The sequence below is a fragment of the Xenopus tropicalis genome, chromosome 1, assembly GCF_000004195.4.
Source record: "Xenopus tropicalis strain Nigerian chromosome 1, UCB_Xtro_10.0, whole genome shotgun sequence".
NCBI classification, from domain to species: Eukaryota; Metazoa; Chordata; class Amphibia; order Anura; family Pipidae; genus Xenopus; species Xenopus tropicalis.
In genome coordinates this window covers 186661900-186687692 of record NC_030677.2, presented here as the reverse complement: position 1 = coordinate 186687692, position 25793 = coordinate 186661900, and the positions used below count along the sequence as shown (strand labels likewise).

The window sequence follows — 25793 nt, the reverse complement described above, 5'->3', positions numbered from 1 at the left end:
CTGTCGCAGCAGCACTGGTGTCCTAAGTTCAATTCCATCCATGGCAAGGAGTACGTTCTTGCCAAGATTACATGGATTTCCTTTGGGTACTCCAGTTTTCTCCCACACTCCAGTAACACACAGGCAGGCTTCTGGTAACACACCCTTGTTGCCACTAGGGGGCAATCAGAGCTTTATAAACCGCTTGGCAATAGAGTGTGGCTAGCGAGTGTTACTTGCTCAGTAGGCAAGTATTTTACATGGGGGGCACTATGTACAAGACTTGGTTATTGAAAGTATGCTGGGATTTTTAGTCGTACAGCAAAGCGCTCCTGAATGGACGCCGTAAGGGTTAAGCTGCAGTGACAATGACTGCTGTGCTATCTCTGCCCATGCCGGAAGCTAGACCGGGCACGCCAGCTGCCACTTTTATAGGGCTCGCATGAAAGCCATCACCCATGTACACATACCCCAAATGACGACTCCTTATGGGCACACACGCATTAACATGTTTCAGCTGCTTGAGAGGGCACCCGATTTGTCGTGCATAATCCTTGGCAGTGGAATTGCTGCCACCTGTGCCAAGTTATGAGCTGGCACACTGACTGTCACATTACAGAGATGGTCCTAGCACGCCACTGCTCTCTGGATTTCATTTGCCTCCGCGGGACATGGCATGGGGCAGTTGTAATGAAACTTCAAGTGCACAGTTGGGATATAAAGAGCAGCACCCTAAAGTCATACAGTTCTTTAGCTGTTTCAGCACCCCGGCTGTGTAAGGCTATGGGTGCTTGACCTGCTGCGCGCTGTAGGAATACGTGCAGGAGAATGAGTTGCTCTGTGCCTGCGGTGACAGGGTTAATTAGCTGTGTGAGCCGGTGTATGTTGGTCCCATTATGAGGCTGGAAGGGCAGAGGTTAAACAGGCAGCTTGTGCCCTGGGGCTGTGCTGGTACAGGTGCTGTGAGCCTATGGGAGGGATATGGGCAAACTCATCAGCCCTCTCTGCATTCATGGACGTGACACCCCCCGATGGACCTTTTTTTTTCTCTTTTGCATTTCTCTGCACCAAAGCTTGGTTTCTATTTTTTGCCGGTTCAGCAAGCCACTTCCTGAGTTTGGCCGCCTCGCACCCTGCACACAGCAGCCAGGGACACAGGCTATTTAAAGCCCCCGCACAATGGCTGTCTCAGTTACTGTGAGCTAAAAGCAGAACGCTCCCAGCCTCAGCCACTTGTTAGCTGATGACAGCTCCCGCCTTGATTGACAGGCCTTTCTATGCCCCTCCCCCTCCACCTGAAATCCCTAGCTCAGCAAATATTTGAACCTGCTCAAGTTAATCATGAAACAGAGATCTTTATCTGAGGGAGACGTGCGAGCCGGAGCCTCTGTCTTTCTCTTTCCCTCCCCTCCTGCCGCCGCTGCTGCTGGTACAGTCCTGACATCGGCTTTTTAATCATTAACGTGGAAGGAAGAAAGGAGCACTAGATTCCGGCACACACTAGCTCTCTAGCTCTTTCTCTGCACCCAGCTGGCCCCCGGCACCAGCCCTTTATGGATTATTAGTGCCCCGGCTATTCCATTCATGCATCTATCCGTCTGTAAGAAAGAAGCCCCTAAATCACCCGCTGCTCGCCTCGGCTTTCTGCTGTCTGCCATCGAAAAGCTTTTGGGATTTATTAACACAAAGTGGAGGACTCTAAAAATGCATGATATTCACAGTAAGTCGCGTTTCACTCACCATTATTCTTTTTTTTACAATTACCAGTATTGAAGCTTAATATTAATTTTATTTTGGTGGTCTGGTTAATTTTGTTGGATATTCTCAGACGCAGGGGAACAGTTAAACCACAGGCGCGTTGTACTTAACTTTAGCACTCGGGCAGGTGCTTATGGAAATTTACCTTGAGCCCTGACAGGCATTCATTCCATGCTAGACTGGTTTGGGCTGAGTATTGACCTGATCATGTAAGTGTGACTGCCTCGGGGCTTCTCAGCCTGTTAACTCTTTGCTGCCAGCTCCAAGCTGTGAATAATCCGCACACATATGCATATTATAGAGGTGCGGCTACATAGGCTACTGCTACCTTGGATCATTTTTCTTTAATTATTTTCCTTTGCTCTATAGTGACTTTTTTTACGTAGTCCCTCCAGTCCTACCTTATAGGGGGCTGCTTGTTCCCAAGAGGTCAGTTCTAAGCAGAAACAATCCTGGATATTTGCATTGCATTAACAAAATCTATTGCCTGTTGATCTGGGGTTATCCAAGACCCCCTTGGGTATCTCCCTAGGGGGGGTGTATGTAACGGGGTCACAGGCACAAGTTTGTATCAGGAGTACAGACTGGCACATTTACTGTAGTAATTTAACTACATTTAATGTAGTTTAAAAAATTGGATCTGAACTTTGTCTGCTTGACGAGAATGGTGTTTGCACAGCTTAGCCTGTATAAGGATCACCGCTGGGACAGGGTGGGATAAAAGATTAAGCTGGGGTTATTTTACCATTTGTAAGACATGGTTTTTGATTTATTATATCCGTGTGACGCGTGGCCCCGTTGGTAAGGAAGATTAGTTGGAAACACGCTGCACCGCTGATAGGATTCGGCACTGACTGGGAGAATGGGGAGATTGTGATGGTACGTGCCGTAACATATCACCTCCTGTCAGCCTGCCAGCACTGGAACGTACCACTTTGCACGGCCATGAGAGGGAAATAAAAAAAAAAAGGTGCACGTGGCTGTATCCAATGCTCTGTGAAAGCACTCTTTGTTTTATTGGGTTTTACAGTCCTATCAAATGTATATTAGCAAACTGGAATTGGTGGGTTAGTATGGGATAAGGAGACAGGAGTGGCCTGAGACAGAACACCTGATTGGGCACATTGGATGATGTAATAGGCTACAGTGAGGCATCTCGGAGGCATTAAAATCAATCCCGACATCATGTCTGAGGCAGTCTGCCCTGTCGTACTGCTGTAGGGACTGGACATGTGTAACTCCAAGTGCAATATGGAGGACTTTCTCCCAGAATATGCCACCATTGAAATGTCTCATGGGGCCGAACTGCTGTTTTATTTAGAGATGGAGTCGTCAGGTAAACGGCTGGCATATGTGCAGATTCTGCGCCTGTGGGATTTCCTATTCTCTCTCCATTCCAATGTTTCTCTCAACTTATTCCTGTAACTTCATGGTTTAGCCAGGATTGCTTATCTTGTTATTTGAAGTGGAATGTTATAATCATAACACTCCAGCTTTTGCTGAACTGTATCTCCCACCCCACCTGCATTGGCTCTGCTTGGTGGCACACTGGGAGTTGTAGTTCCCAAACAGCAAATGGTTGCTTTTACTTGTCCTACTGGTAACTCGTGTCTCTGGCTGCTGCTGTTCTACTGTTCTTTTCTTCAAGAACCCTTGATTATATGTTGGTTTATCTTGCCCTTTGTTTCCTTGTGTATATATACATACGAGTAGCAGTAGGTTCTATAGGTATGGTTTGGGATACTTATTACATTAATATGAAATGACTGAGATATTCTGTCCTTGCATTCAGTACAGTATGAGATGAAGATAAAGGATTAGTGGCGGGCATATCTGGGGGCGACAGATTGATGCTTTTTGTGGAGTGATTAATGGCAAAGCTCATTACAATGTTGGGGATTTAGGGACTGTTCCCGTGCTGCCTTTGTTACCCAGTGTGCATTGCCTAGAACAATGAAGCTCTACAACTCATACATTCATTCTCATTAGGGTGCAGATGGCCTATTGTGTTTTTATTTCTCCCTAATAGGAAGGCTGATTTATAAGCACCTGTTTGCAGCATGTTTCCTCCATGGGCCTATTTATTCTTATACTCTCCCCTCTCTCTCATTGCAGCACTACCACCAAAGCCTCCCAAATCTACTGCTGTAACCAACAACGGTACAAATCACATTATGTCTCTGCAAGATGCTGAATGGTACTGGGGAGATATTTCAAGGTAATCCCATTGTCTGGCTTCTGTCTATTAAACCCCTTATTGTGTAAGATGTTCCTGAAAAGCTTCAGAGGAACATCTCACAATCTGCTGGGATCCAATTTACACCTAGATTACACCACTGCTTATGTGCTATGAATGTAAGTACATTAATACATAATTATGTTACATCTCCAGCTAGACATAGCCTGCTATTGTACGAGAATTAGGTCTATTGAGTGATGGAAATGAACTTCTAATAGGGATGCCTCTGTAATCTGTCTGATCACTTTAGAGTGGTGCTGCTCACTAAATAGTCCCAGTTCGGTGATGGGAATAGGCTTTAGGGGCAGAAGCTGTTCGAGGAGGAATAACCTAAAACCAAATGAGAAAATTATGGCAGTTCCTCAACAAACACTATCACTAAGGAAGCATGCAATCTAGAATATTCTTTGGCGATTCTGCTTAATGCAGATATTTTTAGGAAAAGTTGTAATGTATACACATTACACATTGTCACTCCTGCCACCATAGGCCTATGCCTGATCAGTGTGTGTGTGTGTATACATACACACACACACACATTACTTGTAGGCACAGTACAACACTACAGGCACTACATTACTAAAATAAATCAACATTTAACATTAGAAACAAATATCATTCTAAGCCTCCATTTATTTGCCCACAGGGAAGAGGTGAATGAAAAGCTGCGAGATACCACTGATGGTACCTTTCTGGTACGAGACGCATCAACTATAATGCACGGCGACTACACCCTAACGCTAAGGTGAGACTGAGCTAGAAAGTCAATGTTAAAGTTGTGCTTCTACTTGTTGCTCTTTTTAGAATTTAAAATCATAATGTTTAAATATGTTTGTTTTTTTTCTCTTTTCCAGGAAAGGTGGAAATAACAAACTTATTAAAATCTTCCACCGGGATGGAAAATACGGTTTTTCTGATCCCCTGACGTTCAACTCTGTAGTCGAACTGATTACCCACTACCGAAATGAGTCGCTGGCCCAGTATAACCCAAAACTGGATGTCAAGCTCCTGTATCCTGTGTCAAAGTTCCAGCAGGTAATTACAATAAACAGTTTCTTGGGGAACCTTCTGTAGTGAACAACAGGCCCCATATGTTTGCAGACTACAAGTCTGATGTACCCACCTTAAACCTATAAAGTAAACATTTAATAATTGTATTTCTTTTCCAGGATCAGTTAGTCAAGGAAGACAGTATTGAAGCAGTTGGGAAGAAGTTACGGGAGTACAACGTCCAATTCGAAGAGAAGAATCAGGAGTATGATCGACTATATGAAGACTACACAAGAACGTCTCAGGTATGTAAAAAGTGGCTGCGTAGGGAAGAATGTAATATTGGAAGAAACACAGGGCTGTGATTTCAGCTCTTAAAAAGGTGTTTTTGGGTTCAGTATGTATAAGATTAATTGCAGCTTTGGCAAAGAAATGGAACCCCAGGTTCATATAAAACCCTTTACAAAAGAGGTTCCTGCATTGTGCAAGTATCCTATCTCTTGGGGTTAGGTGGCCCAACCTGAAGGTCCAATAGCATGATATTTGCTGTTATAAACCCCAAAACTATAACATGGTAGCTCTTGGGGATATTTCCTACATTTGTGTAAGGTTACTCAAAGATAAATAGGTGGACTGACAAAATGGATGGAACCTTTGATAAGAAAAAAAAATGGAAACCTCTATTCTACGTGTTGGAGCAGAGGATAAAAACTAAAGGAGAGGACACCAACTTCTCCTATATGAAATTTATGTTACAACAAAGCGTAAGCCGACATTCCAGCCTTCTAACTAAGTTATTTCTCCCCTCTACAAATACAGGAAATTCAGATGAAAAGAACTGCAATTGAAGCTTTCAATGAGACCATAAAGATATTTGAAGAACAGTGCCAAACACAGGAAAAATACAGCAAGGAGTACATTGAAAAATTCAGGCGTGAAGGCAACGAGAAAGAGATACAAAGGTATATCCTAGGGACTCTTACTAGAGCAGAGTGCACCATTTATTCCCCAACTCTGTTTAACCAAATCTGTATAATGGTGTCCTAGACTGTACTAAGGAAGATTTCTGTACTATTTTTTTATTATCTCCTCCAAAATATGCAGTTTAGGCCTAAGTACAGACGTAACCAGTAGCCTGGTTCCATTGTAGTGAAAACCAGCTTAACCAGTAAAGGTATCAGCCATGAACGTGTAGCACTGAAATACAGTTATTTTAAATGCAACATAAATAGCATATATTTCCAATTTGCGATCTTGGAATCTCCGAGACTGTGAAATGACCAGGGCATTTTCTTATTCCCTCTTTTAAATAAAGGATCTTGCACAATCATGAGAAGCTGAAGTCTCGCATCAGTGAAATTGTTGACAGCAAGCGAAGACTAGAAGAAGATCTAAAGAAACAAACGGCTGAATATCGGGAGATTGATAAGCGAATGAACAGCATCAAACCAGATTTGATTCAGCTGAGGAAGACAAGAGACCAGTACTTAATGTAAGGTTCAAAGCATTACCATTCCTGCTCCCAGAGTATCCAGTTGGCAGTTGTTTTGTAACCTAAATGGCCTCTTCTGGAAAAAAACGATGGTTAAATTGCTTTTTATCTTTGTAGGTGGTTGACACAAAAAGGCGTGCGACAGAAGAAACTGAACGAGTGGCTGGGCAGCGAGAACACCGAAGAGTAAGCATCTATCTAGCTTTTTTTTTGAGCTGGTTCTGGTTTTGCACTGTGATCGGTATTAGATTACTAAAAGTGTACTGGCCATATTACTGGCTGGCGCCTGTGATGAATATTTGACCTTTCGTATACCACCATGGGATCCTTTTTCTAAATAGGCTTCCTGGCTTGTTCACAACTGCCATGAGGGGTTTAGAAGAATATTTTCAAGGGAATATGTTATAGCTGACATTCTACTGCCCTTTTTATAAAATCATAATGTAGAAGCAAGAATCTGAATCTGTTCTGCTAGTAGTAAAAGGCCTTGTGGGAGTCGAGAAGAAAAGTGCAGTGTTTTATAGTTAGGTCATTAGCGTAAAAATAAGTTAATTTAAAAAATGTATTCTATTGCACCAAACCATATTTATATATATTTTTTTTCTTTATTCAGTCAATATTCAGTGGTAGAGGATGAGGACTTGCCACATCAAGATGAGAGGACGTGGAACGTTGGCAATATCAACAGAAACCAAGCAGAAAACCTTCTACGTGGGAAACGGGACGGAACATTCCTTGTGCGAGAGAGCAGCAAGGCGGGCTGCTACGCATGCTCTGTGGTGTAAGTATTCTGTCATAACCGCTACTCTTAGGGTTGATAAAAGTCAGAGTAATGTACAAAGTAATACCAGCACTTTGTGCAGATGCTCAGAATCATTCCAGACATTGCAGTTAAGTGTGATGAATAATTAGGGCAAGAGTTATAACAGGAGCAAAGCTGTTGGGTGGGATACACGAGAGACCCATCGCCGGTATGATCCACATACATTACTTGCCAGTTGGGCATTTTATTAACAAAAGATAGTTACATGGGTTGATGTGCCTTTTGTAACAGAATGTAGAATCCCTAGGGGCTTACTGGAACCTTGGCAGTTGTGCCAATCCCCACAGGCGGCCACATGTAGCAGCAAATCTCTGGTAGGGTTAGCTAAAGCTGAACCTCTTTGTATGGCATCTAAAATTCTTTTTTTATTACAGGGCCGACGGAGAGGTAAAGCACTGTGTTATAAACAAAACTCTTACTGGTTATGGCTTTGCAGAACCATACAACTTGTACAGCTCTCTGAAAGAACTGGTGCTACATTACCAACACACGTCCCTTGTACAGCACAATGACTCTCTTAACGTAACACTAGCAAACCCGGTATATGCACAGCAAAGGCGATGAAGACCTAACAAAACTCTGGAGTTTACTCCTACACTGACATCATTGAAGCCTGTCTAGGCAAGGAATATAAATAAAAGCTCCTTCGCCGACCTAATTCACAGATTGAGCTGCAGTATCAAAGCTATCTACAGACGGGATAAGAGCTTTCTTTCGCCATGGAAGCAGGAGATGAGTGTTAAGCTGTGAATGTATGTCTCTAAGCTATTGTGCTTGCTTTCTAAGAACCAAAAGCACAGCAACATAAAGATATGCTATTAAAAAAAGCCAATCTCCCAGGCCTGCAGGTACCCAGAGGCCTTCACCATGGTGCTTGTTTACGTTCTATTAAAGCTTTACCAGCTTGAATGTTGGTCTGCGCAGATCTAAGAAGCCAAGGTGTCTTTGTCAGTACTGTTTTTTTTTGGGGGGGGAACTGTTCCATCGTAAACCTACTTATAAAAGACTCATGGCATTGTATACAGCAGATCTACTTTAACAGAGCCTTGTGGATTGTATCATTTTCCCCAAAAAAAAAAATTCTATATATGTAGCGGAATGGCACTTTTCATCATTTCTTATTAAATGGAACTGCAATGAAACAGCGAATTGCCGGAAGTGTTTTAGCAAGACTGTATGTGAAACTGAGAAAATTCTCTTAGAGTCTATTTAATGAGGAAGATGGCAGGATGGAAAAATGACACAGTATATATAAATATATATATATGTACATAGCATTGGATGACAAGCTGTCAAACGGAACTCAAACCAAACTTTCTACTTCTCGTTTTATTTTGCTGATTGCTGAATCCTTAATGCTATGCAACATCGTTTTTTTTTTTTTGAGCGTTTTTTGTTTTTTGTTTTTTATATATATATATGTGTACCAATAAGAAACCTCTGTTCATTTTGAAATAATGTTACTTATTTTGTTATCACCGTTTGTTTTTGTCCGTATGAAACATGCAGTACGTCTCGGGAGAGGTGCAGAGAACTTAAAGCTATTTTACCATACATCTTGTATAGAAAAACCTTGGCCCTGAGCCGAAGATTTATAGAGAGAAAAAAAAAAATAGGAATTCAAAAAAAAATCCATGACGAATATTTGATTTCATTGTTTTGTTGGGCAGTGCCTGATAAGCTTCAAAGCTGCTTTATTAATAAAAAGAAAAAAAATCTTATAAATAGATGAATATATAAACAGAAAAATGTCAAGAGTTTTGACAGTGTTGTATTATGGTTTATTTACTCTTAATGGTACTGGATCATGTGCTGAGGGCATAGTAAGTGCTCTGTCCCTACTACTTGGAACTGAGTAGAAAGCATGTGAGGTTCTTCTACTCTATCCTGACCCTCCAGTCCCTGGGAACTTTCATTTTCGTGCATGGGAAAACTGCCAAGATCTAGATTGTTACAATATTTTCAATTATTGTGGGGGAGGGGGACCTTATAAAGGAAATATTTGTTGTTCAACCCCCTCCCCAATGCTAAAAACTGTCCCCCCTTCTATTAGTAGTGATCTTGTTTACTACAGGCTCAAGAGCCACTTGTATTGTTCTGACTTCTAGAAACCCCTGGGTTTCATTACCCAGCAGATCCCCCTGACCTCCAGTGAGGTGAAACGTTGTTAAGCATTTACAAACTATGAATAATACTGTAGGATACAACCTATTGGCTGCAAGAAATAGACCTTCTTTTTTTTTTTTTTTTTAATCATTTTAGCACTTTCGCCACCGCCGATACAGAGACCCCGCTGTTAACAATCATTTAACCCTTGCTGGCGTTCTCTGTGCAGCAGTGTGATTCAGCTCTGCTAAGGTTTTGTATTCTGTAGTATTGGCTGCAGTGATCTATGTAGTTGTTGTTGACAATGTAACTTTACATGCGTGCTGTCACGTGATTCTCTCATTAGGCACCGTATCATTGACACTTACAGGATTTTGCTTTCTTCATTTTGATCAAGGCTGTGAGCTTCTGGTTGTTTAGCCACCTATTAATGTAAGATAACATCAGGCCTGTGCATATCCTAATTCAGAAGCTGTGCTTTATTGTTATACAATATATATATATTATATATTTTAATGAACCCATTGTCCTGGCATTTCCATATACTTCCATTGTACTCCAGTGCTACTCATACAGCTTTTTAGGTAAATGCACAGCATAAGCATTTTATTTCTGATGGGTCAGGCATGCTGGTCCTACATAATCAGCATCATTTTCTTTGTAATCCATATCATGGCGATGGATATATCATAGAGAGCATCCAACCCTGTTGTCCTGCTTGATCCATGAAGCCATTTCATTGTTTCATGCCACTGACTGTAGTGGTCCGTTCATCATGGCCTTTATTCATTTATATGAATTTGGACAATTATTTTCATATGCAGCTTTTTACTTTAGAGTAATTTGGGAGCATGTGTTTGCGTATCCCGGTTTAAGCCATATTTTCCCTCCGCGAGGGCCAAAGCTTCTTTTTATGCCTATATGAGTTTAAAGGTAAACTGAAGCCTTGTCTCCGCATTGTATAAAAATTGCACGTGCACTATTCATACAGTTCAAGGTACATCATGCAGTTAAGTCAAGCACAAGATACGTTTTTATAATTTGATGAATTGGGGGGGGGAATGTTTGAATTTGCTGAATTGTGTATTTCAAACGTTACCTAGTGCCCTGGCCTAGAGTAATCCCAAGTTTACCCTACATTCGGGGAGTGGAATCACTTACCCTAAGACCATTATAAACAGTGAGCTATGATAAATGAAATTGCTACTGATTAAACTGGGCACAGTATCTGCTGCCTGTTGAATAAGGCTTGTTATGCATGGTATTCACATAATGATTGGGGTCACCTTAAAATGGGCAGCTGTGAGCTCATTGGCTGATTTTGTCTGTTTTAATTACATATTTCCTAAAGCAGGAATATACCATGTTTCTAAATCTGTTTAGTATTGCTTTGAAAGACGCTATATGGGCATAGTTGTCTGCACAGAACATTCCTACTTGCCTCTGCTGAGGCATTTTCTGTAGAATGCAATAAAGGGCCCCTTAGTGATTGTAAAGTGTTTGCTGTTGTTTTGTATGGTGATGGCCATATTCAAGGCACACAATATTGCAGTTCACAGTAGTATGCAAAGAGAATATTCTGTGCAAGTAAAAAGAAAAATGCCCAAATACATTGTAGATGGTCAGTGGTAAAACTGAAACAAACCATATTTAGAAACAGGGAATATTTCCCCTTTAATTCAAGCTTGCAGAGCTTCAGCTATAGTAAACTACTGCTCACCAAAGTGTATGCTGGGAGCTGGGGTTTACTAGCACTGGAGCCATCCGTGTCCCTGGTTCTGACATGAGTAGTTGACTTGCTACGTGGGTGAGATTATCTTGTCACCATACGACTGCATTAGCTGCCCAACATGCTGCTATTTTTTATTCCTGTTTCAGAAAAAAAAGCCTGTTAATGTTTATACAACATTACAAAAAAATATATATATACTTTGTTAACATGAAATACATTGATCTTTCAATAGGGGTGGAAAGGATGGTTAGTGGTAATTTGCCTTTACAAGGCAATAAATAAAGTTGTGCCTCTGAAATTGGAGCTATAGCTTTGATAAAGCTCTGTGTCTCGTTTTAAGTTGCTTTAAAACATTGTATTAGACCTTCAAACAAAATAAAGATTGTTTTAAAAATACTTTTGTCTGACTGTTTCGTGAATGGATGTGTGTGGGTTTAGTTGATATGTGGTATGATTCCCAGCATAGGTATCGCAGCCCAGTGATATAACCATGTACTATCGGTTGGTCGAGCAGGCATGCTCCAAAAACTAGTGGCCAGTGGCCTCAATGCGTATGCCCTTATACTGTATCCATTTGACCTAGTGTAGTGACCGAGCAGACCATAAATAGCAGCAGTTTGTACTGGGAATGCCAGCATTGTATCCACAAAAGCAAGAAACCTAACGAGGGTGAGACAGTGTCCTTTAGAGCTGAGAAGGAAAGGCCTAGCTGGGGCTGAGAATGGAAAGGCCTAGCTGGGGCTGAGAATGGAAAGGCCTAGCTGGGGCTGAGAATGGAAAGGCCTAGCTGGGGCTGAGAATGGAAAGGCCTAGCTGGGGCTGAGAAGGAAAGGCCTAGCTGGGGCTGAGAAGGAAAGGCCTAGCTGGGGCTGAGAAGGAAAGGCCTAGCTGGGGCTGAGAAGGAAAGGCCTAGCTGGGGCTGAGAAGGAAAGGCCTAGCTGGGGCTGAGAATGGAAATGCCTAGCTGGGGCTGAGAAGGAAAGGCCTAGCTGGGGCTGAGAATGGAAAGGCCTAGCTGGGGCTGAGAAGGAAAGGCCTAGCTGGGGCTGAGAAGGAAAGGCCTAGCTGGGGCTGAGAAGGAAAGGCCTAGCTGGGGCTGAGAATGGAAATGCCTAGCTGGGGCTGAGAAAGGAAAAGCCTAGCTGGGGCTGAGAAAGGAAAAGCCTAGTTGGACCTGAGAAGGAAGGCCTAGTTGGGGCTGAAAAGGAAAAGCCTAGTTGGACCTGAGAAGGTAAGGCCTAGTTTGAGCTGAGAAAGGTAAGGCCTAGTTGGGGCTGAGAAAGGTAAGGCCTAGTTGGAGCTGAGGAAGGAAAGGCCTAGTTGGAGCTGAGAAATGAAAGGCCTAGTTGGGGCTGAGGAAGGAAAGGCCTAGTTGGAGCTGAGAAATGAAAGGCCTAGTTGGAGCTGAGGAAGGAAAGGCCTAGTTGGGGCTGAGAAGGAAAGGCCTAGTTGGAGCTGAGAGAGCTGCTAGTGGGAAAGTTATTACAGAAGAGAAGAAACAACAGTGTCAGAACTGATGGCTGGTGTGGAATTGGGTATAAAATAGCCAACCAACTTGCAGCAAGAAAAGGCCTCTGCAATAAAGGTTTAATTTCTAGTCAAAGCTTTATGAACAGAGAGGAGTGCGGCAACCTGGCTGGGGTCAGAAAACAAGCAAATCTAAACCTGAGCTGGCCTTCAACATGCTTGGCTAAATAACGATGATATGATCGGCTCCTGGGCCAACAATTAGATCATAATTGCCTCTGGAAAGAACCAATTCAGCTCACTTGTACATTCCTTGCCCAGTGGGATTTTCAAACCTGCCATTTCAGCCTTTTACTTTGGGATTAGTTTGTGGAGATGGTGGAGATGTCATGGGAGCAGGACAATGACATCATCTGGACATGACTCTCTTTGACTGACATGGCAATCGGCCAATCGCTCTATTCACTGCATGATAGACTGATGGTGCTGTTGCCAGTGTCCTGCCCTTGAAGCGGCCAGTTGAGCAGCTCAGAACAACTGGTACAGAAGAGATACAGGTATTCTAAGATCATTTCTTTACATAGCAGCAAAAAAAAAAAAAAAACGCAGTGTGTTCCATTAGCCAAAAGCCAGAAGCACCAGGGCAGAGAATGGAGAACATCAGGGGAGGGTGGGGCAAACTATAAATCTTTGGCACCATAACAGCTGGAATAGGGTTTTCCACTTTTTGACTGTAAGTCACGAGAGGCTGGGGTTTGAGTCACGTACCAATGAATCAGCCCCGGGTGACAGTGTTACAGCTCCCAAATCAATAGCAAACGTGCATAATCACCATCAGTGGAGAATATAGAGTATTTGGCTACTCCCTCAATGTAATCATGATATGGCAGGCTGAGAAATCCCATGACTTCAGTAGGGAAGTCCCCAGTCGGCCCTCAGCTGCTGCATTCACATGGAACTTTGTGGTCAGTGGCAGTCAGTGTTAATGTGTGAGTTTTGTTCATGTAAAGGGGAAGGTCACCTCCGTATCACATTTTAGTAAACTGAGGAATTCCACAGTTGGGCAGAATGTCTTCCTGTCAATGCACAAACTAAGGCACCTATTCTAGAGCTGGGCAAACTCTGCCGTTTTGTGGAACAGATTTACTGCAGAATGGTGCAGTGTGAAAATGAGCCTTTTTATTGTATCCTATTATAATATTTCTAGGGAAGCACTGAATCCAGATTCGGGATTTGGCCAAATCTCTGCAGCCAAACTGAATCTGAGCCCTTAGTCACGGGCTTTAAAGCTCTCAACGTTTGAGCTTGATGAATTTTTGGATTGGGTTAGGTGGAGAACTCCATATTCAGCCAAATCCAGAATCCATGGCGGTGCTTTAAGAAGCACTTTCTTTAGCTTCATGGGAGCACCATGGCTGCCTACCTCCTCTTTCTTTTTGAGCATAGTGTCGGACTATAGTACCTTAAAGGGAAAATCTACCTGCTTATTTGATATGATCTCATTCAGTTGGGCTTATGTAGAAAAGGTGCATAAACACCGTCTGAACTGCCAGAAAAAAATGTTTTCTTTTCCATGAATTGACAAGGAACCATAATACTTGTAAGAACCATTTCCCAGTCCTACTTGCACACACAGATAAAATGGTATGAAGACTACCTTTACATGTATGCTTGCCCACTGTGGCTGCCTATGGATATTGGTTGGATCAGGGATCTGGCATTAGCTGATGAAAGATCTCCTTCCTATTGTTCCAGTTGTGCTCTGCACAAAAAATCAATTGCTGGCCATATTGAATGTGATCCGTGGGTCAGAGAGCATAGGAGATTGCCCCTTATTTGGCCTCCTTTAGGCTCACAGAGTCATGTAACCCCTCCCTCACCTTAATGGCTAATGGCTATGGCTAATGTAACAATAATATGTATTAGGCAAAAAGATGCCATCTTTAGGCAGGTCTGTTACAATGTACACCATAACAATGGCCTAATGAGCAATACCCCACCGCTAGATGCACAGTTTCACTCTTGGTTATGTTAATTGTTTCGCTTATGCCTTGTATTTCCTCTCTGTGTCTCCCCATTTATATCCAGAAATGACTTCTGGTATTTGGATGAATGCCCCAATAACTCTCCCTTCTGCTCTGCACGGAGGGACTTCCCCCAGACCCCACAAGACTCTAGCCATTGCACAGGGAAAAGAAAAAGGTGATTTCCCACATGCCTTAGAGGCAGCTTACTCTTCTCTCCATATGCACACCAAGGGGCAAGAACATGTAATACTCAGTAAGACTTTCCTGTTTTATCTTTCAGCCGGTTACACCAGAAAATGCCTTGCTCAAGGGTCTTTTTTTTCTTTTTTTTTTTTTTAAATGCAGTCTTTTTTTATATTCTTTCTTAAAGATCATGGGGGATCAAAGCATGTTAGTAATGTCCTTTAAAGGGGACAAAAAGCCTCTCTAAAAATTAAATATACATACATTGCTCCCTTGAGCATTTTTGCAGTTTATTTTTTTTAAACAAGCAATTTATGAGTGGCTTCAGTGTTCACTTCCCCTGTGACAGACCCTGCCATGATAGTGCACAGAGTTGTACCATCAAACCCCTCCCCCACCATAATTGTGTGACTATCTGATTTAAGGAGGAACAATACAATATGGCACATTCTGAGCAGCACATTTTTGTGTTGTACCATGCCAAGTGGTTGGCCTCTCTACAGCCCACTGTGGTTTACTCAGGGTAACAGTCATATAAAGCTTCTAAAGCTTTAAATACCCTCAAAAAATGTTTGTTTTGCAGCTTCAAGTAGTTTTGTATAGATTGAGCCTGTTACAGTGGGATTACAGGTACGTTGGCCAGCTCTCAGTTTGTGGGATTCGGGCAGGGCTCAGGGGGCAGGACTGGTGATGTTAGGGCAGGACCATGGCATCATCTGGACAGGACTTTCCTTGATTGACATGGATATTGGTGATTAGCCAGATTTTCTAACTTGGACCTAGACAGCCCTCCAAAAAAAAGCTGTCCGAATCAAAACCGGACAGGCAGCAACAATTATTGCAGGGGCATATTAACCATATATCACATAGGACATATGTAAAGCTATAAGCAGCAGGGAAAAATGTTTCTCCAAATACTAGGGGTTATAGGCAGTGCTTCCCAAATTGTTGTGTTGCCCCCCCTAGGGGCCCTGGAGCAGTTATGGGGGACACTTAGCCTTAAGGTCAGTTAGGGAGAGATTTGAGGTGAACAATTCAATGCTGTCCTAGATATTCTAGGAGCTATAGTTCATATTTATGTTTCCCTGCATCTGTAACCTTGTTATGAACTAAGGGGGTCCTGAACAAAAACTGGCCCTCCAAGGGAAAGGGGGAGGTTTAAACCAAAATAGCCCACTAGCTAAAGGCAATGCAAGCTATAAATACACCCATGGTGGTCTCTGGCACAGACTATGAGATTTCAATGCAGTTAACTAATCCAGGAGGGAAAGCAGTGCATTTAGAAATCACAAGCACAAGACTAGGCAGCCACGAGACAGCCGTTTATTTATTGTGGAGCCCTACCAACATGACACCATAATGTCAAGGACAATGTTAAACTGATAGATAGGGGTAAAGGTAACAACGAGCAAATTGCCTTTCCCTAAGCCCAGCTATGGATAAAATCAGTCATTAAAGCCAGGCCAATCACAGAAATACACTGATTCAGTAAGAGGAAAATGGGAGCAGAATCGCATTGCCAAAATAAAAAAAAAATATTCTTTGTTATTGTTTTGGTATTTAATATAATTTTTATTTAGATTTAATATTTGGCTTCTAGGATAAGCCTTTTAAACATATTCCTATTCACGCTATCATGATAAGCAAACAGCCAAAATTAGGCCTGTCCTGTTATGCATAAACTCTACTGTGGAACGAGCCAATAGGTTCGGTTGTATTGCTGCCTTACTAGTACTACCAATCCCTATTTTTGTCGGTGGAATGAATGCAGAGCACAGTGAGTAACCTTTCCGGGTTTCAAGTGGTGCAGCTCTCTGGATATTGATACCCACACATGTGTGTTTGTGTCCAGGGCGACTGTCATCACAAGAGGAGATGTAGAGGCCCCACCATAACCCCTAGACCCCCAGCCAGCTTGTACTCAGCTTGCCATGAAGTGAGTAGACAGACAGGTATAGGAATGCTCCATACATATCCCCAGAAACACTGTTCTGCGAATGCACTCGTTTATTTTAGCCCAAAGCTGCGCTATATGTAGCAAATAGTAAACTGTGCCATTAAAAGGTGCTAATTGTGAGTAATTAGAGGCAAATTGCTAAATGACAATGCAGCCCAGGCTCTGAATAACGTTATAATCTAGGGCAGTGATCCCCAACATGTTGTTTGCCAACCCTTTTGGATGTTGCTCCCAGTGGCCTCAAAGTTGGAGCTTATTTTTGAATTTCTGGTTAGGAGGCAAGTTTTCGTTGCATAAAACCCAGTGTAATTGCCAAACAGAGCCTCCTGTAGGCTGCCAGTCAACACAGGGGCTACTAAATAGCCAATTATAGCTCTCATTGGCACCCCCAGGAACCTTTTTCATGCTTGTGTTGCTCTCCAAAACTTTTTCCATTTGAATGTTGGTCATGGGTATAAAAGGTTGGGGATCCCTGATCTAGGGGAATGAATGTGGATTTTCCATACATTATTCTGCATTTACTGAATGGCTTTATTAAAACTTCAATTGTATTGCACAACTCCAGACCCAGATATGTGGCGAGGCCGGCTTATAGATCCCTATAGTGAAATCCGGCGCTGCACAATTCCCTGCGTGTAGATGAGGAGAGTGGAATATGGCAGCTCCAGTGTTTGATATCCCTGTTCCTAGTAATGAAAAATACTGCATGGGCAGTTTCTGTTAGAATGGGAAACGTATCTGCTTGCTCCTTGGGTTAGGTGACCAGGGCAAATCTAAACAATGTGGATACACAAGCCTGTTAGTCCTATTTGTTTTATATATATATATTCAGGCCTTGGGAATGCCAGGGATTTGCAACAGCTGCTTGGCTGAGGTCTGTACATCCCTGAAACAAATACTGAACATACGATTGTTTCTTCATATAACACATTCTATGTATTCTTATCTAGGAGCCCCCAAGCGCCGTGGGCTCCAGGCGTAGGGCCTCTCTGCCCTTCCCTAAAACTGCCATAGAAATCCTTCCTACATAGGTATCAGTTTCTCATGTATCTCATCTTAAAGGACTGCACAAGCTTAACTCTTACTATCATTTTATTCTGGTCGGTTCCCCCTGCAAGATGGGCTTCTCAGCCTTCATAGCCCTGGCAGTCACCCACCTTTTAATCCTGTCCCAAGGATTTCCCCAGAATGAAACCTGATGCGAGCGTTAGGATTTCATTCACCAGAAGAAGCAAAACCATAAACCACATTGTCACTTGCCTATAAATATGGCCTGTCACATGCCCACATGTCCCAAGGAGCAATAAAAAGTAACAGAATACCCATTAACACAAATCGGGCTCCAGTGGCACGGAATGAGAGCTAACATTTTGCACCAGATATTTTTCTAGAATTTCTTTTATTTCATATTATTAATGTTATAACAAAGGGCACATATTGCCAGAAATGCTTTTGCATATCAAGAGGAAAGACTAGAATGGGTTCCAACCTACAGTTACTTTATTAGAAGTTACTGGTCCCTGCAGCAGCAGCATCTTGTAGAGCCCTCCTAAACCATTGCTGATATTTTAAAATATGCTTATCTGGTAAGGCCAGTAGCCCACTGTCCTGGTAGTTTCAGGGGCCCAATATTCAGAAGTGAAATGTGTTTAACTGATGTGTAACTGAAAGTGTAGAACTTCAGAACATGCTCTGATATGATCTGCTGGAACACATTGCAGTTATGTCCATTAACATAACATGATAAATCCTGCTGGATATATTTATGTGCAAGCATTTATAGTCATGTAACCGTATATTCTCCCTGGGGTTAGCACTTTACACATGCTGACACGCACCTGCTGGCCCCCAAGGAGTTCTGGGATCTCTGCAGCGATGGAGGGAGAAGGCTGGGAACGTACCAGAGCAGAGGGCCTTCTCCTTGCCTTGGGCACATCCTGCAGAGCTGATTAAAGGAGCACTATCCCCCCTAGTTTAACATGAGTGCAATGAACATACTGTACTTTTTGACAATTGTTTCAGTTACAATAAGCTATGGTTTTGTTTTTCCTTGAGCTAAACAGAATAACTGAAGATTCTTCATGTTTGGTCCTTGTGAGGCAGATACTTAGATTACCCATACAACCCCTCCTTCCCACTGAGGTGTAACTGGTTTGTTAGCAGCCAGGGGCCCATTACTCAGGGGTAATATATTATCATGCAATGGGACATTCAGCTCTTGTATTAACTTGAGCAGGTGATTTGTGTAGCTGGAAGCAGCTGATCAGTTTCCTGTGCGAGCTGTCACTCATGTGTAATCTTGTGAAATTGTGAATAAGTGATGATTTTAGCTCCACATACTAGAGCAAAGGATTTATATTGATTTTACTATATATACAGAGAGATAGATGATAGATAGATAGATAGATAGATGATAGATAGATAGATAGATAGATAGATAGATAGATGATAGATAGATAGATAGATAGATAGATAGATAGATAGATAGATAGATAGATAGATAGATGATAGATAGATGATAGATAGATAGATAGATAGATAGATGATAGATAGATAGATAGATAGATAGATAGATAGATGATAGATAGATAGATAGATAGATAGATAGATGATAGATAGATAGATAGATAGATAGATAGATAGATAGATAGATAGATAGATGATAGATAGATAGATAGATAGATAGATGATAGATAGATAGATAGATGATAGATAGATAGATAGATAGATAGATAGATAGATAGATAGATGATAGATAGATGATAGATAGATAGATAGATAGATGATAGATAGATAGATAGATAGATAGATAGATAGATAGATAGATAGATGATAGATGATAGATAGATAGATAGATAGATAGATAGATAGATGATAGATAGATAGATAGATAGATAGATAGATAGATAGATAGATAGATGATAGATAGATAGATGATAGATAGATAGATAGATAGATAGATAGATATATGATAGATAGATAGATAGATAGATAGATGATAGATAGATAGATAGATGATAGATGATAGATGATAGATAGATAGATAGATAGATAGATAGATAGATAGATAGATAGATGATAGATAGATAGATAGATAGATAGATAGATAGATAGATGATAGATAGATAGATAGATAGATAGATAGATAGATAGATAGATAGATGATAGATAGATAGATAGATAGATAAATAGATACATAGATAGATGGATAGATGGATAGATGATAGATAGATAGATAGATAGATAGATAGATACATAGATACATAGATAGATAGATAGATAGATAGATAGATAGATAGATGGATAGATAGATAGATAGATAGATACATAGATAGATAGATAGATAGATACATAGATAGATAGAAATATCATTTAAAACACACATTATGGTGAAAAAATATAAAGTTTATTTGTTATTCCAATGTTTTGTTATTCCATACAAAGGTAAATACGGACATACTCTGGGTTCATATGATATGCAAATCCCAAACCAGGACTGAAACGTTTAAAAAAAATCTCCTTTGTGCATATCATACAAACTCTGAGTGCGCTATATATAAAGAGAGAGATACCTCCACACAAGAGGGAAACACTGCATGTGTTGTCTGGTTGTACACAATGGGGGTTATGTTATAGTAAGTGACCTAGCCCTTATAACCCTTTTTGTTTCTATTTGTTTCCTTTTCCTAATAGATTGTAAGCCCTTTGGTGCAGGGACCTCATACCAACATTGTATCGAAAACCCTTATGCATATATGTATCTATTTTCAATATGTAACTTAAAATACAATTGTGGTACTGTATAAATAAATTAATATATACAAATACAGGTATGGGATCTCTTATCCGAAAACCTGTTATCCAGAAAGTTCCAAATTATGGAAAGGCCATCTCCCATAGACTCCATTATAAGCAAATAACTCTTATTTCTGAAAATTATTTCTTTTTTCTCCATAATTATAAAAAAGGACCTTGTACTTGATCCCAACTAAGATACAATTACCCCTTATTGGGGGCAGAACAGCCCTATTGGGTTTATTTAATGGTTAAATGATTCCCTTTTCTCTGTAATAATAAAACAGTACCTGTACTTGATCCCAACTAAGATATAATTACCCCTTATTGGGGGCAGAACAGCCCTATTGGGTTTATTTAATGGTTAAATGATTCCCTTTTCTCTGTAATAATAAAACAGTACCTGTACTTGATCCCAACTAAGATATAATTACCCCTTATTGGGGGCAGAACAGCCCTATTGGGTTTATTTAATGGTTAAATGATTCCCTTTTCTCTGTAATAATAAAACAGTACCTGTACTTGATCCCAACTAAGATATAATTACCCCTTATTGGGGGCAGAACAGCCCTATTGGGTTTATTTAATGGTTAAATGATTCCCTTTTCTCTGTAATAATAAAACAGTACCTGTACTTGATCCCAACTAAGATATAATTACCCCTTATTGGGGGCAGAACAGCCCTATTGGGTTTATTTAGTATTTAAATGATTTTTAGCAGACGTAAGGTATGGAGATCCAAATTACGGAAAGATCCCTTATCCGGAAAACCCCAGGTCCCAAGCATTCTGGATAACAGGTCCCATACCTTAGATCAGTGCTGTCCAACTTCTGTTGTACCGAGGGCCGGAATTTTTCCGACCTACGTGGTGGAGGGCCGATAATGGAAGCCAGTTTTGACCACTCCCCTTTTTGAAACCGCACCCACTTGAAACCACACCCATGTTATCACATGATAACCATATTAATGGTTGTAGTACAGCAAAAACCTGCCATACTCTGCCTGCCCTACCCTGCCTGTGTGCCATACTCTGCCTACCCTACCCTGCCTTTGTGTGTGCCATACTCTGCCTGTCCTACCCTGCCTTTGTGTGTGCCATACTCTGCCTGTCCTACCCTGCCTTTGTGTGTGCCATACTCTGCCTTCCCTACCCTGCCTGTGTGTGCCATACTCTGCCTTCCCTACCCTGCCTGTGTGTGCCATACTCTGCCTGCCCTACCCTGCCTGTGTGCCATACTTTCACTGTGTGTGCCATTCTTGGCTGGTTTGTGCCATACTTGGCCTGTGTGTGCCATACTCTGCCTGCCATACCCTGCCTGTGTGTGCCATACTCTGCCTTCCCTACCCTGCCTGTGTGTGCCATACTTTCACTGTGTGTGCCATTCTTGGCTGGTTTGTGCCAAACTTGGCCTGTGTGTGCCATACTCTGCTTGCCCTACTCTGCCTGTGTGTGTGCCATACTCTGCCTTCCCTACCCTGCCTGCGTGTGCCATACTTTCACTGTGTGTGCCATTCTTGGCTGGTTTGTGCCAAACTTGGTCTGTGTGTGCCATACTCTGCCTGCCCTACCCTGCCTTTGTGTGCCATACTCTGCCTTCCCTACCCTGCCTGTGTGTGCCATACTTTCACTGTGTGTGCCATTCTTGGCTGGTTTGTGCCAAACTTGGTCTGTGTGTGCCATACTCTGCCTGCCCTACCCTGCCTGTGTATGCCATAATCTGCTTGCCCTATGCTGCCTGTATGGAACACACAGGCAGCCTACAGTGACACAATCCTACAGTCTGCACAATAACTATATATTAAAAAACCTTTTAATTGCAGTACCACCTCAGTATATGTTCTTTTTGTGGTATGCAGGGATTATTTGTGGGTTTCTACTGCTCCTGAGGTGTGAACACGGGAACAATGGGGGTGATTACAGCCTGAGCCTGAGGTGTGAACACGGGAACAATGGGGGTGATTACAGCCTGAGCCTGAGGTGTGAACACTGCAGGGGGTGAACAATGCAGAGATTAAAAGGTGTGAACAACACAGGGGATTACATATTTAAACAATACAGCCTGATTACAGCCTGAATCTGAGGTGAGAACCATGCAGGGGGGGCAGTTAATCTCAGTACTGATACCATTTAAAGCTTACACAAGAGTAAGCCATCAAAGCAGCCAGACAGGTGGAGGGCCACACAGAGGGGGGTCGCCAGTTGGACAGCACTGCCTTAGATTGTAAGCTCTATGGGGCAGGGACCTCCTTCCTACTGTGTCTCATACCACATGGCACTTATATATATATATATATATATATTTATTGTATTTATTTATTATATCACTCGTCCTCCCTGTGTGTAATTTTGTATTCTGTAAGATTGTACAGCGCTGCGTACCCTTGTGGCGCTTTATAAATAAAGTTATACATACATACATGCCTGTACAAATATAATAATATATTTATAACCAATAGCAAGCTATCAGCAAGTACCAGTGACAAGGAAACATCAGCTTAGTTGCCATAGGTTACTAGACCTTTGTACATGTCAGGCTACTAGCCAATATTGCCTCTAAAAATTCATGTGACTTACAGTCTTTTTCCGCTATAGATCTTGCTATCAGTTTGCCATTGGAGAAGTGAAATCTTACCACCAGCGCAGGGCGTTACAGCCTGCAGCAATGCTGCAAAGCCTGTTTTTCAACCTAATACTGATGTGACGCTTGTATGGCACACTGCATTCCTGATCTGACTTGGTCCATAGAAAAATGTACGTCATCCAGAGGTGTCTCTGGGTTAATGGTCATGTTCCTCAGTATGAGGTGCAGTGTATAGTTTGTGTGGAACAGCCTGGAGTCTCAGACAAAGGTGTAGCAAGATTAGGATACACACTACTCAAGTCAGACCTAAACACACAAAAACCTATCACGCTAGGCATGAAGAACCCCCAGTATGTGCTACAAGGCAACAATAGATTGAACAAGAGACTGAGGAAAGATTAGGAAAGTGCCTACAATCTGCTTTCTACTGAATGGAGCCAAAGGCCCGAGCAATCTGATAGCATTTACAGGTAAAAGACAAAAGTCTGATTTACACCTGCGCACAATGGGTCACATTCTGAGAAAAACTTATCTCGTGGTTTGTGAAAGTGAAAACGCCATTCAAGGTAAACCCAGAATTCAATTAGGAAAAAAGTTTCTCTCCATGAATTGAATCTGTCCCAATATCTGATGGCTGGTTAATTAGATTATCAATAAAAAGCAATTAAATATTCCAGTCATAGAATTCTGTCTTTAGAAAACTAGGCGTGATTGGTGGTCCTTGTCAGAGTCACTAATTAATGCCAGGGAAATAAAAGCTAAAGGGGGGCTATAATCATGTACTACAGGGGTTATTTGCAATGCCCCAAACGGCCATTTTTGTGCACTGCGTGGGGCATTGTGTAAATTGCCACAGGCCTTAGAGTAAAGCTGGCCAAACACGGAAAGATCTGCTCATTTGACGAGGTCACTCAACAACCGGATTTTTCCCCATATGTCCACCTCGAGGTGGGAAATATCGGATTGATCCAATTGTTCGGCTCTTGGGCCAAACCAACAGATCACATTGCTGGGATATAGAATGGTATGAGGACCACATCAACATGCCCGCCTCGTCCTGGCAAGATATTAAATTAAATTTTTGGCCAGATATTGGTCATATAGGCCTGTCTGAGGGATTCTGTCGGTGTGCAGCTTTTATCAGCCTGTGTATGGCCACCTTTAGTTAGAGGGGTGGGTGGGGGAGTCACATAGGCATCTCCCCTTCTACCCCATACCTGCCCCCACCTTGCATACCCCGTGTGTCTTTGGCCTTAAGCTGGCCATACATGCACCAATCATATCGTACGAAACCCTTCGTACGATATTCGGTGCATGTATGGCAACTCGGCGAGGCGACCGATATTGCAGAAGGCTTGGCTTAATTGGCAGGGCTGAATCGGCAGAAGGAGGTAGAAATCCAATTGTTTCTTCCTCCATATCTGCCGATTCAGCCCGATGGTCGCACGAAAGATCGAAAATCGCCACGTGTGTGGCCAACTTTAGGGTGAAGACACACAGTGCTACTTATTAGCAGCTATATGTCACTGCTACTAAACGCCAGGAAATCCCCTGCCATAGACAATACTTAGAATTGCCTCTGCTAAAGCACCCATAGAGACAATTATCAGTAAATGATCAGCATTGTCTATTTTAGTAGCCGTGACAAGTAGCTGCTACTAGTAGCTCTGTGTGTCTTCACCGTAAGGGTACAACAACACGTGGAATTTTACCTTCTGCATTTTGCTGCAGTGACAAAACACCATTGTCATTGCTGAGAATCACTGCTGAGAAACACAAGTCACATAAAAAATTGAAAAAATGTCTTTGTATGTATTTTTGGTCAATTAGTGATTTGAGAGTTTTATCTGCAGAGATTCTCAGCACCCACAATGGACAATTGTTACCATCATGTCATTCCATTGTATGTGTCGGATCAACAGATACAAACGTTAAAGGAATACTGTCATGGGAAAACACAGCTTTTTCAAAACCCATCAGTTAATAGAGCTTCTCCAGCAGAATCCTGCATTGAAATTTGTTTTTAAATAACACAAACAGATTTTTTTTTTTATTTAATTCTGAAATTTCACAGGGGGCTAGCCATAATCTTCATTTCCCAGGGTGCCACAGCCATGTGACCTGTGCTCTGTGGGCTCTGGCACATGGGGAGTTTACTCGCCCACAATAAATCTCCCTTGTTGCGGGCGACTAATCTCCCCGAAATGCCATCCCACCGGCGAAAATGTAAATCACCAGTGGGATGGCATATGCGGCGCCTATCAGAATAGCACTCAGAAGTTGCCTATCAGAATAGCACTCATTAATAAGAAATCCAAGTCTGGCTTGGGACTCCTCCAGTTACATGGGAGTAGGAGAAACATTTGTTGGTTCAAGAATAAAATTTTAAACAGCAGAGTGAATTATTTGCTATGTAAACAGTGTAATGTAGAAATAAAAAGTACACCATAAAAATCACGACAGTATCCCTTGTCCAACAGGAAGATTAGTCTCCTGTGGTAGCCGTGGGCGACTAGTTTACCTGTGGGTCATTACCCTAACTGCAAAAATGGTGATGTTGGCAGTTCTTTAAGCTCCGCTTTTCTGGTTCTTTCTCGGCAGAGAAGTCAAGATGTTGCAAAGGAACAAAACCTATACCTCCCTGAGTCCATATCTAGTGGGT

General features: G+C 42.0%; 1 protein-coding gene across 4 annotated transcripts in view; it reads left to right on the top strand.

Moving 5' to 3' along the window:
- The window catches only part of pik3r1 (phosphoinositide-3-kinase regulatory subunit 1), a 40992-nt gene extending 29477 nt beyond the window's left edge, over positions 1-11515 (top strand). For 2 of the 4 annotated variants that reach the window (XM_002934186.5, XM_004910380.4), the window contains exons 7-15: positions 3853-3955; positions 4623-4721; positions 4831-5011; positions 5146-5271; positions 5786-5928; positions 6282-6458; positions 6576-6644; positions 7072-7239; positions 7656-11515. In XM_002934186.5, the coding sequence (XP_002934232.1) occupies positions 3853-3955; positions 4623-4721; positions 4831-5011; positions 5146-5271; positions 5786-5928; positions 6282-6458; positions 6576-6644; positions 7072-7239; positions 7656-7845 (1256 nt within the window). In that variant the 3' untranslated portion in view covers positions 7846-11515. Of the gene's footprint in view, positions 1-1309; positions 1700-2888; positions 3074-3852; positions 3956-4622; positions 4722-4830; positions 5012-5145; positions 5272-5785; positions 5929-6281; positions 6459-6575; positions 6645-7071; positions 7240-7655 lie in introns of those variants that run through there. The other 2 variants (XM_004910381.4, XM_004910382.4) reach the window with 2 other exon arrangements.
- Positions 11516-25793: the final 14278 nt, after the last annotated feature.